The sequence below is a fragment of the Epargyreus clarus genome, unplaced genomic scaffold, assembly GCF_041222505.1.
Source record: "Epargyreus clarus isolate Ecla_fem2 unplaced genomic scaffold, WU_Ecla_fem_2.2 ptg000013l, whole genome shotgun sequence".
Taxonomy (NCBI): Eukaryota; Metazoa; Arthropoda; class Insecta; order Lepidoptera; family Hesperiidae; genus Epargyreus; species Epargyreus clarus.
In genome coordinates, this window is record NW_027332221.1 from 7,375,780 (window position 1) to 7,391,115 (window position 15,336).

Genomic DNA, 15,336 nt, shown 5'->3' on the forward strand with positions numbered 1-15,336 from the left:
CCCAATCTTGTCACTGTCAGTTTGAAGTTGATTGAGACGAACGAAGTAAACAATTGTTTTATCTAATACAACCAATAATAAATAACAAACTACCTTGGTGTAATAACAAATATAACTAAAGTGACATTAAATAATACGGAAACTAATAACACAAAGAAACAGATAATCAACAATAATGGTTATGTGTAAGGAGAAGAAGAAAGATTTACGAAAGAATTAAAAACAATAATTATACAAAAAGGAACTTACATAAGAGTCAGAATAACCTGTTTTTTAAGAGCTCGCTTGACGCTAGTAGTTTCTTTGCCGTCCTGGGGTTTGCTTACGCTTGAAACAGCCTGCATTGAAGATGGTGCCGGCACACTAGGGATTGCTTCAAGCTCCGTCAAGCTTTCAACCTGGTGGTGTGAGCCATCCGGAGCCAGTATGTGGATTACACCCTCACGGGTCCAGCACTTGGAGACGCCGAAGAGTTGCCTCGCCCGCATGAAGACACTGTGCCGACTCTTCGTCAGGAACTCGGACTGCGTCACACCAGTGCCTTTCAACTTTGTCTTGGCAAACCAGACTTGATCCCTCACAGAGACCTCCCTAAACTTAACCAGTAAGGGTCTGGGTCTGTTCTCCTTGGGTTGACCTAGGCGATGACAACGGCTTAGGCTGTTCGTTGGGAAGTCAGTGACCTTCATCTTGCTGGAAACTAGATTTGCAATGGTGACAGCTGCAGTTTCTCCCTTCTCTTCGGGTACACCGTGAAAGAGTATCATCTTGCGCCTGCTTCTCATGTCTATGCGCTCCATCTGGCGTGCTACAAATTCAATTTGTTTTTGCACAGTCTCCAGGGCAGACAAAACAAAGAGACGAAACGCAGCAAAATCAGATGCTAGTGCTGATGTGGATGGAGTGCTGGAACTCTGCTGCAGCTGCTTCTGGAATTCCTCCATTTTAGTTGTAAATAATACAGACATAGCATTCAGTGATCCTTGGAGGGAGTCCATATTTCCGTGTGTGTTTAGTGCGTTTATTATCCAGGAAATTAAGTGTGGAATCGATGCTGGATGGTAGATGGAATGTTACAGGCACATTAGGGGCCTAGATGCGTAAGTAAATTATTTTTAATTTAATAAAAACTTCTAGAGCATAAAACTTTGTGTTCACTTTTCGGCACCTACCCTCGAAAAAAAAAAAAAAAAAGTTTGCTTGGAAGTAAGCCGATTATGAAGCAAAGTCTATGAAAATTGGTATTTTGCTTTCTGGTTGTAAATAATATATCACTTATTTTTCCATTTTTTGAAAATCAACCCTTAAGGTCGTTAAATAGGGGTTGGAACTTTATTTTATAATCCGTTAATTTGGAAGCAACCACTATGAAAAATTATCATTAGACTCAATGAAGCATCCGAGTCACTGTTTTTTTTAGATCAACCCTTAAAACGGCTATAACAGGGTGTATGCATTATGCCTTTCTGTTTACATATCTGTTTCAGCATTTTTTGCAACTCAACAATCAACCCTATTAGGGTACTATAAGTAAAGGAAGTTTAAAAACCGTTATTGAAGTTACTTCCTTTGGCGTGTCTGGAAAAAGAACAGTAGGCCGAGTGTGAGTTTGACAAATAAAATCAATTAACTTCACCATCACGTTAATGAGTCAACTTAACGTTGACAGTAAGCATGTCAATAGCGAGTGCGAGTTATCAAAATGTTGTCGAAAAAAAATTTGGTATGCTCACTTCGAAATTAGTACGCATCTTTTTGTTATGTTGTCAAACTTGAGTGTCGGCGAAGCGCTAGTTTTTTCGCCGACAGTAACCCAAACAAATTAAATAGTTCTTCCGTTACATTTGAAAAGCATGTAACTCATGTATTTCTTCATTTGTTCGTATTATTCTCGGAATAAGTAACCAAACCAAAAAGTCAATCTTAACACATGTTCTACGAGGAAGATAAGCGTCACTTAAAATTGTATGCTTTATGTTCAACGTCAGAATAGCACTATTTCACTTTTAACCCTACGAGTAAAAGAAACGGGAATAAGACATAAACAAAGCAGCGTCGTGCGTCACCAAGCTCGTTTTTTGCAAGTGATTTGGCGTGCATAGGAACAACCTGTTGCATTCTTTTGAAGTTTTGATTGTAATATATATAACAATGAAAACAAGTGCGACTCAATTCGAAATGTTGGTGAACTATATGGCAGAGTGAGTATGAAGTAATTCTTTATTTGCATTGTTTTCGAATCCATAATAATATTCATGCGGAGCGTCATCGTATGCACAAGCAATTAATTTAAACTATATTTTATTTAAGACACGGTGATTTAAACAAACCACAAAAAACCCCACAAGGAAGGATAACAAATATAAGAAAATGGGAAGAGCTCACCCATTTTTTAAACGGTGATCCCACAGGAGGAAGTAAAGGGACTGAGAAGTGTAAAAAGGTGAGCATAATTTATTAATTTGATTACACATGATTGGCTTGACTTCTACTTTATTTTTTTAATTCATACTTAATATTATGCATTCTGGGATTAGGTACATATTTTTTCGAGGCGGTCCAGCTTAGTCCTCAGGGGTGGCGGCGCGTCTGTGGCTGACCTCAAGTAGTAATATCTAAGCCTATCTAGGGTTGAATACTGCTGTTCATAGGCAGTAGTAGCCACATGCCATTGGGTGGACTGCATGCTTGCTTGGTACTCCTATATTATAAAAAAATAAAAGTATATTTATAATTTATTGCTTTATGCATGGGTTTAAGGTATGGAGTGATTTAAAAAATAACACCAAAAAGAAGTCTGCTAAGATAAATAGAGCAGCTTCTGGTACTGGTGGTGGGCCTGCGCTACCGCTCCAGCTCCGGGTTTTGCAAATAATTGGTGTCCAAGCAGCTACTGGGTTTACAGATGTGGTTGAAGCTGGCTTATACGTACAGGTGTGGTTCTCTGACTTATATATATTACTACTATATTACTTAATAAATGGTCATCTCAGGAAGTCTTTGTTTACACCATTTTGTTTATGTTTATTTTGCTTCTGTGTGTAAAAATATGTACAATAAAAGGGAATGGTAGTTAATATTTTTATCAGCTAAAAATAATGATATTATTGCAATTATGTAATAAATAATATTTTTATAACAACAGGCACAAGATGAAGACCCAGACCGCACTCTGACGTTAACACCAACTCCACATACTGCTGTTGAGCCAGCTGAGGAAAGCCCAATTATTCTTTAATGTTGGATATTTAACAAAAAAAAGCTTTGTCAATAAAACTATTACCTACCTATATGATAGGATTGAAGAAATATATTATAGACCACAATCAACAGCTGTCTCTTCGGTGATTTTGTTTGCATTTACTATTATCATCAGGAATTATAGGCGATTTGAAAACATTTGGCAGCAGGTTGGCAACTAACATATATTTCTATCAATCACTACTCATAGTACTAATAGTAGAGTAGAGGCTCCAATTAAGTACAGTAACATTCACACTCTTCAGTTCATACTTAGCTATTTAGCAGTACAATAATGTAACATTATTTTTACAGATCCATTTGAGCCTTGGAATGTGCCGGAACCATCCCAAGAGATGACAGTTGCCTCAGTGCCCCCCACACAAGTGGAAGAGGAAAATGTAATGGATGCAGCACATGTAGTGGAGGCAGTATGTGACACCCCACTACCAGGACCATCAAGAGTCCCAGCACAGCAGGGTCAGACCCCACGTGGTCGGAGAAGAAGGACATCCCGAAGGGTCATTGGTTCTCCACGGCACCGGAGGACCCAAACTCTTATGGATAGGGTAGCACAAAACTTTCTCCATACTGATGATGAATGGAGAGAGTTGCTCATCCATAAACATGCAGAGGAGATTAAATTAGAAAAGGAACGATTAAGAATTCGGGAATTGGAGTTGCAGACACAGCAAAAATGGCAAGAGATTGCCTCAAGTGCTGTGGATGTTTTACATAAAATAAGTAATTCAAAACTCTGCAAAGACTGAAGCTTATTTATGTAAATCGATCCTGGCTCATAACATTTTTGTTATGTATGCAATTCTTATTCAGTCAACTGAATCCTTAATTACAGTCATATTTTGATTCAATTGTATAAACATAAAATTCACAGTTTATTTGAGATAATTACATGTATATAAAAATATAGTAGGCATAGATATCATTCAGTTATCATTATTTTTATTAATTATTTCTATTTTGTTATGTTAATTTAGTAGAAGATTTGATATGTGTTCTTAGTTTATTTAAAGTATATTTGTGAAAGAATAAAATTAAAATATGGAGGTTATTTTAAAAAATATATTTTTAATCACTATGCTGTATAAAACTTAATACTAATCGATCTCTGTAGGCTCTTCCTCTTAATAAGTCCGTTGCATACCTTCCACCTGTATCTTCTATAACTTCAACTGGTTCATCTTCGGCAGTGTTATCTATAAAAAAAATATTTATAAAGTAATGTCAGAATTGTATTACTTACTACTTTTTACATGTAATTTACACATTCGGGAATAAATTTCAAAATCTTTTCAATTCTAAGGATAATAAGAAAAAAAATTTTAACAAAAAAATAAAACCGACTTCTATGTCACTACAAAGTAAAAAAATAATTGAAATAAATGTTGGTTTAGTACATATTTCTGAAGTCGGCGCTCATATTGGACACGCTGTTATCAAACGAAATATATTGAGCGCCGACTTCAGAAATATGTACTAAACCAACATTTATTTCAATTATTTTTTACTTTGTAGTGACATAGAAGTCGGTTTTATTTTTTTGTTAAAATTTTTTTTTCACCCTTTTTAGTGATGATATGTTAACGTTTGTATTAATATTATGTAAAATTGTATAAATGTAATCATGAATAAAGGTAAGGTCTGAATAGATACGGATTGGACCCACCCGCTCGCAGGGCGCTGCCGCGCCCTTCTCGCTTAGTTTCATATTGTCTTATATGTTCCAACCTAACCTAACCAATTCAATACGAAACACTATAGGCGAAGCTTTATGAGATACTAATTATTGGCTAGGTTAGGTAACAGATAAGTAAATAAATCAAACTAGGTGGTAAAACTCTGCGAGTGAACCGGTCCAATTTACCTTAATTCAATAGTTAAGAAAAGAAAAAGGAGTTGATGGTCAAATTTTTCATCATATATCTCTGTCTAGCTACTTCATTACAACAAATGTTTAATCTATATACTTTACATGGGAGGCACCTCTGCATCATCAGGATTGAAGAATTGAAGGTCATATCTTCCATCATATGTCTCTACTCAAAGACCTTATCATATATTCGTAAGCTCCAAATGCCTAAGTTGTATGGTTGAGGCAGGAGGCACTTCTGCATTATCAGAGTTGAAGAGTGGAAGGTCAAATTTTCCATCATATATCTCAACTTATCGACTTTATTAAATATCCATAAGTTCCAAATGCCTAACTTGTATGGTTGAGGCAGGAGGCACTTCTGCATTACCAGGGTTGAAGAGTTGAAGGTCAAATTTTCCATCATATCATGATAACCTAGACACTCAATGTTCATTTTAAGTTTCATGAGAATTGAGTGGGCAGAAGGTAAGTTGTCATAAAATATGTAAAAAGCAGGGGTAGTGATGATGAGTTCCACCCCATAACTTAAATTCTAATCATCAGAGCGTACTAATGTTAAGGTAGGAAAGTACCGCAACGAAACACCCTTTCATATGAAAAAAAGAAAATTAAAATTGGTTAAGAAATACTCGACTTATTCAAGTTTCTATGAAATCGGGTTTTTACAATTTTCCGGGAAAACTGGCGGAAATTTTGAAATTTCCCCGAAATGGGACCCCCTGTGAAACTAGCCGCATACAATGGTGTATGAATCATGTCGATCGGTCGCGGCATCGCGAAAAAATCGCCGAACAAACATAAAAAAAAAAAAAAAAAATATATATATATACGGTCGAATTGAGTAACCTCCTCCTTTTTCGAAGTCGGTAAAAAAATAGGGGTTTATTATAATATAAATAAATTTACCAATATTATCCGGTTCAGGTACATTAAAATCGATTGCCATATTATGGAGCACACAGCACGCTTCAATGATTTGGGCACATTTTTTAGGCTTATAGTGCAAAACTCTGTCTTTGCACAAGCACCTCCAACGATTTTTTAGCCTTCCAAATGTATTTTCAATACACACTCGGGCTGTGCCATGTTTTTGATTATAGAGTGCCTGGGGTGTATTAGGCTGTTCATTTAAAAATGGGGTCATCAGCCATGGGCGAAGCGGATAGCCAGAATCTCCTGTAATATTTAAAAATTGCATTATGTCAATACATTATTGGCTTAACATTTTACCATAGTTTTTTAATTGAAATGCATCCAATTCACTAACAGTTTAAAGCAAATAAGAGAGTAATGTACAATAAAAAAAAATGAAAATAAGTACCTAAAAGCCAGCATATTTCACCACCTTGATGCAGCGATTGCATGTATTTATTTAAACTGCTATTTTCCCATACAAATGAGTCATGGTTGGCACCTCCAAACTTCGCGTTAACATTTGTAATACGGCAATCACTATCACAAATCTGGAAAATAAATGAGTTTTATATGATTCACTGACCCTGTGGGATAATAAGTTTAATATAATTTTATTACCAGAAATACATATACCTACCATTTGTACATTGATCGAATGATAATGTTTCCTGCAATAATAAAGTTGCTCTTCTTCTGTTGGTGGTGAAAATATTCTAAAGTGACTGCCATCAATACAACCAACAATGCCAGGTAAACCAAACTTGGCATAGAATCTGAAACAAATAATATAATCAACCTAAAAATAAAAATAGTAGAAATTATGAAGATTTTTTTGTAGGAAATATTTACTTCTACTTACTTATCAATAACTACTCGTCTTGCAGCTGGGGTGGTAGGGAAATTTATATGTTTCCGTAACATTGCTGGGTGTATGAGTGCTTGAGTCACTTGGTGTATGTACACACTGCACATTTTCTGTGACAAACCCTTGGCCACCCCTACCGGTCTCTGATAAGAGCCAGTGGCAAAACAAGAACAAGAACCTGTAATAATAAGTCATATTATATATTATAAGTGAGAAATCTCGTAGTATTTGAAACCATTGTTTTTTAAATATATCTACTGCAAAAAAACATTTACCTTTGTCTCTACACTGACACGTTGTGTAGACTTCAAGTTTGTCAAATTTTGTAGGTCTTCGCATAAAGATAAGAAAGCTTCCTTTGTCAACCTATATCTATTTCTAAATTCTATATCACTAAGATCTTCTAGGACGTTAACAGACGCTCGCAAAGACGCTCTTTGCCTACGCATATAATTTCGTTGATCTTGCGCTTGAGCAACCGATATCATTCTCCAGGCTAAAAAACTACGGGTTGCTCTACCCCTTAACAACAAATCCGACACGAAAAAACTCATTTTAAACAAAATAAACAAAAAACAAATTTAACTTAAAATACGTAACTCTTGGTTTCACTATATAAAATGCAAGTGAATGAAATACTTAACACAAAAAGTTGAGTTTATCGTTAAAATTGTTAAAGGTACAAATTTACGATTACAGTTATTTGTATGTCATATCATATTTTTTTACGCGGGCGAAGCCGCGGGATCTGCTAGTATATGATAATGCATAATTTTATTCAAATTGGCCTACATTTTGGTATACTGATTAGGTACATCGCAACTACTTTGGACACACTGCGTTCCAACATTTTGTCCTGCCGTGGGGTATGGTTGTGTTTATGCGTGGATTAGTGATGGTGATGTGGTAGACACATAGACCTAGGATTAAAATTTTGGGCTATTATTATACATGAAAATTGCACCCGTCCACGTTGTCGTGTATTTGTCTGAATATACGTTATCTGAAATTTCTGAAAAAAGATTCCCGTATACATACATATAACACTTCTTTTACCTCCTTAGTAGAATTTCAAAAACATTCCTATGTACATATGCATCAATAAATACTTTATCAGCAAATTTCTGAAAGCTAATATTCAACACCAGCGGTCGGCAACCCGACACTCACGGGTGGTGTGTGGCCCGCGACTTTCCCTTGTGGCCCGCGGGTCTGCGCGTTACTAATAATTGGCCAAATGCAAGTCAAACCCGCACCTGGAGGGTTCCGTACAACCAAAATATTCATTTTTTTATTTCTAGTGTTTAATATTGCAGCAGCCATTAAAGTAAACACATTGTGAAACTTTAAACTGTCTACCTCTAACGGTTCAAAAGTTAGTTGGATAAATATCGAATAGCAGTTTGTTGTATGGGGACTCCTTTTTGTTTTCAACTTTTTTTATTTTAAGTATTTGTTGTTATAGCGGCTACCGTTATGCATCCTCTGTAAGAATTTCAAATGTCTACCTATTACGGTTCCAGAGATAGAGCTCTGTGACACACGGACAGACGGACAGACAGCGAAGTCTTAGTAATAGGGTTCCGTTTTTATCCTTTTGGTACCGAACCCTAAATTACAGCTGTTCTGCACTTCAGCACGCGCAATACATTCCCGTGTTAAAAATATGTGTTACGACGGCCCGTGGACCCGTGGCCCGTGGCCCGTGTTCGCCCTACACTAAACCTCTCTGCACTCTGTTCTATTTCCAGACATGCCAAAGGAAATAACTTCAATAACGGTTTTTAAAGAAACTTTCTTTACTTATAGTACCCTAATGGGGTCGATTGTTGAGATGCTAAAAATGATGAAACAGATGTGTAAACAGAAAGGCATAATGCATACACCCTTTTATAGCCGTCTTAAGGGTTGATCTAAAAAAAACAGTGACTCAGATGCTTCATTGAGTCTAATGATAATTTTTCATAGTGTTTGCTTTCAAATTGTTAATTTATTAGTGTAATAGTTAATTGTTTGTATAATGTATTAGTTAATTGTTATTTGTTGGTTATAAAATAAAGTTCCAACCCCTATTTAACGACCTTAAGGGTTGATTTAAAAAAAATGGAAAAATAATTGATATATTATTTACAACCAGAAAGCAAGATACCAATTTTCATAGACTTTGCTTCATAATCGGCTTACATCTAAACAAACTTTCAACCTCTATATTACCTACTTATAGGTAGTTTTTCCATCAATTCCAAGTTCTATCATTCCCAACCACGAAGCCAATTGCCATTTTTTACAGTCCTTACTTCTAAATTAACGGTTTTTAAAATAAAGTTCCATCCCCTATTAAACGTCCTTAAGGGTTAATTTTACAAAAACGGTGAAATAGATGTTCTATTAGTTTCAATCAGAAAGCAGGATACTAAATTACATAGACTTTGCTCTAAAATCTGCGAACTTCTAAACAAAGTTTCTACCCCTATTCTGTCCTCCTAAGGGTACATTTTCCGTTGTTAAAGGACGTGGTATGAAGGTGGTAGAACCCTTTGTGGTTCGACTCCGGCGGCACCACCGCCACACCTATTTCAACCTAATAACAGCAGTGTTAAGCGCTGCTGTGTTCCGGTTTGAAGGGTGTGGTAAGGGAGACAGACTTTTCCGAGGCGTTCCAGCTTAGTCCTCAGGGGTAGCGGCGCATCTGTGGCCGACCACAGGTAGGAATATCTAATCCTATCTGGGGTTGATTACAGATGTCCATGGGCGGCAGTAGCCACTTACCATCAGGTGGACTGCATGCTCGCCTGCTACTCTTATATTATATAAAAAAAAAAGTCTATTATTTCGTACCAGAAAGCTAAATCCTATATTTACAGTCCTTGTTTCCAAATAAACGGATTTTAAAATAAAATTCCATCCCCTATTAAACTACCTTAAGGGTAGATTTTCCAAAAACTGTGAAATAGGTGTCGTTTTATTTTCAATCACAAAGCCAAATAACAATTTTCATAGACATTACGTAAAATATTGCGGACTTCTAAACGAAGTTGCCACCCCTATTTTACCTTCTTAAGGGTAGATTTTCCATAAACGGTGTTAAAGAAGCTCTATTATTTCGAACCAGAAAGCTAAATGCTTATTTTACAATCCTTGTTTCCAAATTAACGAATTATAAAATAAAATTCTATCCCCTATTAATCGAACATAAGGGTTGATTTTCCAGAAACGGTAAAATAGGTGTTCTATTATTGATGTCGCGGGGCGCAACACGCCCCCCGTAGTGCGCACCTCCAGTACCCTGGTGCGACCGTCGGGCCCAGGGAAGGTTCGGACCACCTCACCCCTCGGCCAGGCTCCTCGTGGTAGCGTGGAGTCCACTATTAGGACCGTGTCTCCACACTGCAAGTCCCTTGTGGCAACTCTCGCGTCGACTCTTCTCGGGATCAGAGTTGGAAGATACTCTTTCACCCATCTGCTCCAGAAGTGGTCGGCTAGTCGCTGCGCAGTCCTCCATGTGCGCCGGCCGGTGAGGTCTTCGTCGGTGAATGTTCCCAATCTTGTGCCGCAGGATCTCCCAATTAAGAAGTGATTGGGAGTGAGGGCACCTTCTTCATTGTCTTCGTCGGCTTCGATGAGTGGTCTTGAGTTCACCAGGTGCTCCGCCTCCAGTAGCAGAGTATGCAGGACTTCTTCCTTGGGATGCCTTTCCTTGAGGGTGACCGCCAAGGCCGTTTTGATGGAACGGACCAGGCGCTCCCATGCCCCGCCCATGTTCGGAGCCCCAGGTGGTATGAATTTCCACCTGATGCTCATCCGCTCGGCTGTGGTGATGAGGTCTTCTTTGTTGAGGCTGGCGAGGGCTTCTTGAAGTTCCTTGTTGGCCCCCACGAAGTTGGTGCCGTTGTCGCTGAAGATCGTCTTATGCATTCCCCTTCTTGCTGCCATTCTTCGTAGCGCCAGAGTCATGGAGTCCGTTGACAGAGATGCTGCCAGTTCCACGTGGACGGCTCTGGTTGTAAGGCACGTAAACAAAGCGCCCCACCTCTTCTCATGATGCCGACCCACCGTGATGCTCATGGGCCCGAAGTAGTCCACGGCGGTGCATGTGAACGGCGGTTCCCCATGCCGTAACCGTTCCAGCGGGAGATTCCCCATCGGCTGGAGTCGTGGCGTGCCGCGGTACACCTTGCACCACTGACACCGATGAACCGTCGCTCTCACCGCAGACCGTAGTCCCAGGATCCAGTAGCGCTGCCTCAACTCGTTGATCACCGTCGCGTGGTTACCATGGTTGAATTCTTCATGGTAGTACGCGATGAGCAGTCTGGTGATGTGGTGCTTGCTGTCTAACACCACAGGTTTCTTATCTTGCCGAGTGTGTCTTGCCGCGTCGATTCTTCCTCGGAGTCGTAGTAGTCCATCTTCCATGACGACATCCAATTTCTTAAGCCTGCTATTCTTCTCGAATGGCTTCGTCTTCTTGACGCAGCGTACTTCATCTTGGAAGCTCTCTTCTTGGCTTCTTCGTAATAGGATCTTTTCAGCTTCTTTTATTTGGTCGGGTTCGAGGGGAATGAATCTTCTTTCTTGGGTGTTCTTGTTCACGGGCTTCATTGCTACCTTGGCTTTCTTCTTATTTCTTTTCCAGGTAGGATCTTGACGCTCAGACTTGCGGGACACGTTCACTGCGTGTTTCTTCTTCCGGCACAGGTCGACGAACTGTAGTACCCTTGCGGTCGCTCTTACTAGTCGAGTCCAACTTGAGAACTTGACTGGGTTCGGAGTTGGATGCCGATCAACGGGCTTCGTTGCCCCCACAGTTGACCTCTCCTTCTCTTCTCCCGTGGACTCCGCCTTGAAGGTACGTGGTTTCGGCCAATCTTCCTCCTCTTGTGCCAGGAATGAAGGTCCGTTGAACCATCTGTGTCCGCTCCCGAAGTCCTTTGGCACGTCCCTTGTTGCGTCGTTACTATCGAGATTCTTTACCCGACTTTCATACTCCTGCTTTAGTGCCGGATCCCCATCCAGTTTCTTCTCGATGTTCCTTAACCGGTTTTCCGCTTGCTTGTAATTGTCGGGCATTTTCCCTTCCTTGTTTTTCCATAGCAAGCCGGTCTCGAAGCGCCCATTGTCCAATCTCTTTGTTGTCTCTTCTAAAATTGCCAGAGCCCTTTCTTCTATGTCTGTGGTCGGTCGACGTGGCTGGATCCCCAACGATTCCACGGCGAAATGTTCCTTGATGACCTTTTCTAAATCCTCTTCTTTAGAAGACACGTGCGCGCAGGTTACGAAGTTCACAGGTCTTGATGCTGCTCCATCGGACCCGTGTAGCACCCACCCTAGGTAGGTCAATGATGCTACGGGTTGACCTCTTTTCCCCTTACGTGTGGCTCTGGACACGATGAGCTCCCAATTGTCTTGTCCGATTAACAACTTGGGTGACTCTTCTTCATAATACAATTGCTTCGACATTGGCTTGAGATGAGCGCATTCTTCGATCCTTCTTATTTCCAATCTCTGAGGCGTCAGGTTGATGTCATCTATCGTACGGGCCCCAGTGATGGTTCTCTTCTTGGTCTGGTGCATTCCCTTCAATCTGACGTTGACCTTCATTGAATCTTCCTTGGAGATGGTCTTCCCACCCACGGTCTCCAAGGTGAGTGCTTCCACGGGTCCTTTGAGGCCGATTTGTCTCGCAACCGCAGAGTCAAGAAGCGTGACAGTTGACCCCTCATCCAATAACGCCAGGATCCGGGCAGCTCCCTTCGGTCCATATAGCTCAACAGGAACCATCTTCAAATATGCCTTCGCTGTCCTTGCAGTGTTCACCGGGAGCATGACGTTGTTCGCAATTTCTTTCTTCTCTTCGGACCGGATCGACGGGTGATCCCATCGTTCTTCATGAAGCACGAAGTGGTGCCACCGCTTACATGTCTTGCACGGTGGACGCCGACATGTTTCCTTCCGATGTCGTCCTTGAAGACACTTGAAACACATCTTTGACTTGGTAGCGACGTCCCACCGTTCCTTCAACGGCAGCTGTAGAAATTTGCGACATTCGAAGAGGTGATGCTCGTACTGGCAATGTGGACAGGTCTTCTTTTCTTCCATTTGTTCGGACGTGGTGTTCGTGAATTGACGTCTGGGAGGCTGGCGCGGCTGCTGCGTAGTCTCCTGCGTCGCGTATGGTCCACACCGGTCCGCTTCCCTGTTGAGGAACTTCATTAAATGCACCAGGTCTGGATCTTGATCTTCTGCGTCGGCGGCGAAGTCGTACCACCGATACTGTAATACCGCCGGCATCTTGCTCACGATAATCCTTACCATTTCCGGTGAGTGTAGATACTGCGGTCTTCTTAGCCCCCGTATTGTCGCGACGGTGTTGTTCACTCGACTGGCGAACACGCAGATGTCGCGCGCATTTTCGTTGATCCTAGGAAGATTCTTTACCTTTCCCAGTTCCATCAGGATCAGGGCTTCTGGTCTTCCAAACCTTCGACGAAGAGCTTCTATTACTTCTTCAGGAGGGCACTCTGAATATAATAGGCTCTTGATAGCCTCCCTTGCCGTGCCCTTAATTGACCGCCGCAGCCGCGCCATATTCAGTGCATCCGTAAACAGCGGTGCGGTGTCCTCATATACCGTCCTGAAGGCAATCCATTCTTCGCTTCTTCCATCGAAGTCGGGTAATTCATGTACGTAGTTAGGTTGCGATGCATTCCTCGGCGCAACACTAATGGCCTTCATGATGGCCTCAGCTAATTCCTTGGTCCCGTTGCTTGAAGGTTCCGCTTGGTCTTCAGGCTTGACGATAGTGACTGGAGGTTGACTGGCTCGCCCCTCCCCGGACGCCCCCAGTCGGTGCCCCTTCCCGGACACCTCCCCCTGATGCCCCTCCCCGGACATCCTCTCCACCGTCGACTGCACCCATGTGTGGATGTTCGTGTTATGCGACCAGTCTTCATCCTCGACCTCGGACTCTTCATTCTCCACCTGGACCAGCTCCCACTGCGCCTTGGCGAGTTCTGCAGCTGCCTTCGCTTCTTCCAGCTGTCGGCGCGCCAATTCCAGCTTGGCTTCCATCTCCCGACGTTTCGTCGACTTCACCGACCGCGTTTTCCGGGTTCCAGCTGTTGCAGCAGTTGGAGCAGCTGGAACACCTGGAGCAGCTGGAACAGTGGCCAAGGTGCCTGAAGTGACTCTAGACTCATATGTTGTAAGCGTACCCTCAGTTGCGGTGCCCGATGTCCCCGAAGAGTCAGTTGTCCCCTGCGCGCCTTCCGTGGCGCGGGGCGCAGTCGACTGGTTCGGCGGCGAGGTTCCCCTCTGGCTCCGTGTGATTGGCATGAAGGCGTCAGTAACCCGACGATGTGACGACTAGCACGATGATCCGGCTCGAAGGACCAGCTGTTGTCGCGGGGCGCTGTGTGTTCGGCGGTGTGGTGGTATGCCACGCCGCCACCTAACCTGCGACCGTATAGGGGTGCGGGCGTGATGTTGTACGGACGGCCTTCTTCCGTCCGGCGCCGGAAGCCCGCTCGTGGTGATAGTCGTCGCGTCGGGGAGTTGCGCCTGTCCCGTGCCGTAGAGAGGGTAGGTACGGGGAAGGGGTGACGTGCAATAGAAACAATAATTGACGTGCAATAGAAACAAGAGTGTAGGCCAGCCAAAGCCTCTTCCCTATCCCGACCTAACCCCTACATCCTCTTCTTGCGCAGGAACGCTTCCGTCTTCAGATTTTCCTTCTTCTTCCCCAGGAGTCTTCTTCTTCTCCAGGAGTCTTCTTCTTCAGGAGTCTTCTTCTTCTTCGGGAGTCTTCTTCTTCTTCAGGAGTCTTCTTCGTATTCTTCTCTGCTGAGACCATGCTTAGGCCGGAAAACTGGTTTTCTGAGCTACCCCAGAGCAATACCGTAAAGAGAGCCGCGCTTTTTTAGGCCCATTTTCGTGTCATTTTCACTTTGGCTGACCTAGTTTTCACTCTTTCTTTATTAATTTCCCAAAATTTACATACATGTATCATACATCGTTGGAATCCTTATAATTAGCCCTATATAGCCACATAAATTACATTATCATACCTAAATTAGTTATAAAGTAATTCGTGAAAATATTCCAAAAATGTACAAGTTACGTCATTTTACATGTCAATAATCCTAATTATCTCGAAATTATCATAATTGATTCTTACTATTCTTACATCAATATGAAGCTAGAAACATATTCAAGGAGATAACATAAACTTTAAGAACATAAAATATATCTAAATCTCAAAATCTTAACCTATAATACAATTTTCATAAAAATACCTAAAAACTCTAATAAAATACAACAAATGCGACCGATAGCGCCATCTACCGTGTCTTATCCCTAAAATTAAAACTTACGTAATGTATTTTTCTTATTTAACATATAAAACATATTTAGACAGACATAA

The 15,336-nt window shown here is 41.4% G+C and overlaps 1 protein-coding gene and 2 long non-coding RNA genes across 3 annotated transcripts; 1 reads left to right on the forward strand and 2 right to left on the reverse strand.

Annotated features, from left to right (window-relative positions):
- Positions 1-2,086: 2,086 nt before the first annotated feature.
- LOC140746699 (uncharacterized) lies at positions 2,087-3,232 on the forward strand. Its single transcript, XR_012102808.1, has 3 exons — positions 2,087-2,201; positions 2,311-2,443; positions 3,146-3,232. It is a non-coding gene; the product is annotated as an uncharacterized LOC140746699 (long non-coding RNA).
- A 3,228-nt stretch (positions 3,233-6,460) lies between these two features.
- Positions 6,461-7,054, reverse strand: LOC140746828 (uncharacterized). Its single transcript, XR_012102821.1, has 3 exons — positions 6,909-7,054; positions 6,687-6,822; positions 6,461-6,597 (listed from the first exon to the last, which is right to left on the reverse strand). It is a non-coding gene; the product is annotated as an uncharacterized LOC140746828 (long non-coding RNA).
- Positions 7,055-8,727: 1,673 nt separating this feature from the next.
- On the reverse strand, positions 8,728-15,110 carry LOC140746804 (uncharacterized). Its single transcript, XM_073078902.1, has 2 exons — positions 10,191-15,110; positions 8,728-8,751 (listed from the first exon to the last, which is right to left on the reverse strand). The coding sequence occupies exons 1-2, from the start codon at positions 14,247-14,249 to the stop codon at positions 8,728-8,730; spliced, it is 4,083 nt and encodes a 1,360-aa protein (XP_072935003.1). The 5' UTR covers positions 14,250-15,110.
- Positions 15,111-15,336: the final 226 nt, after the last annotated feature.

What these genes read in the sequence shown, in the direction of transcription:
- LOC140746804 (XM_073078902.1), bottom strand. Translation starts at nt 14,249, where the DNA reads ATGCCAATCACACGGAGCCAGAGGGGAACCTCGCCGCCGAACCAGTCG. An exon ending in GTCGCACCAGGGTACTGGAG is followed by an intron (nt 8,752 to 10,190) that starts GTGCGCACTACG and finishes CATCATTTTTAG; the next exon opens with CATCTCAACAATCGACCCCA.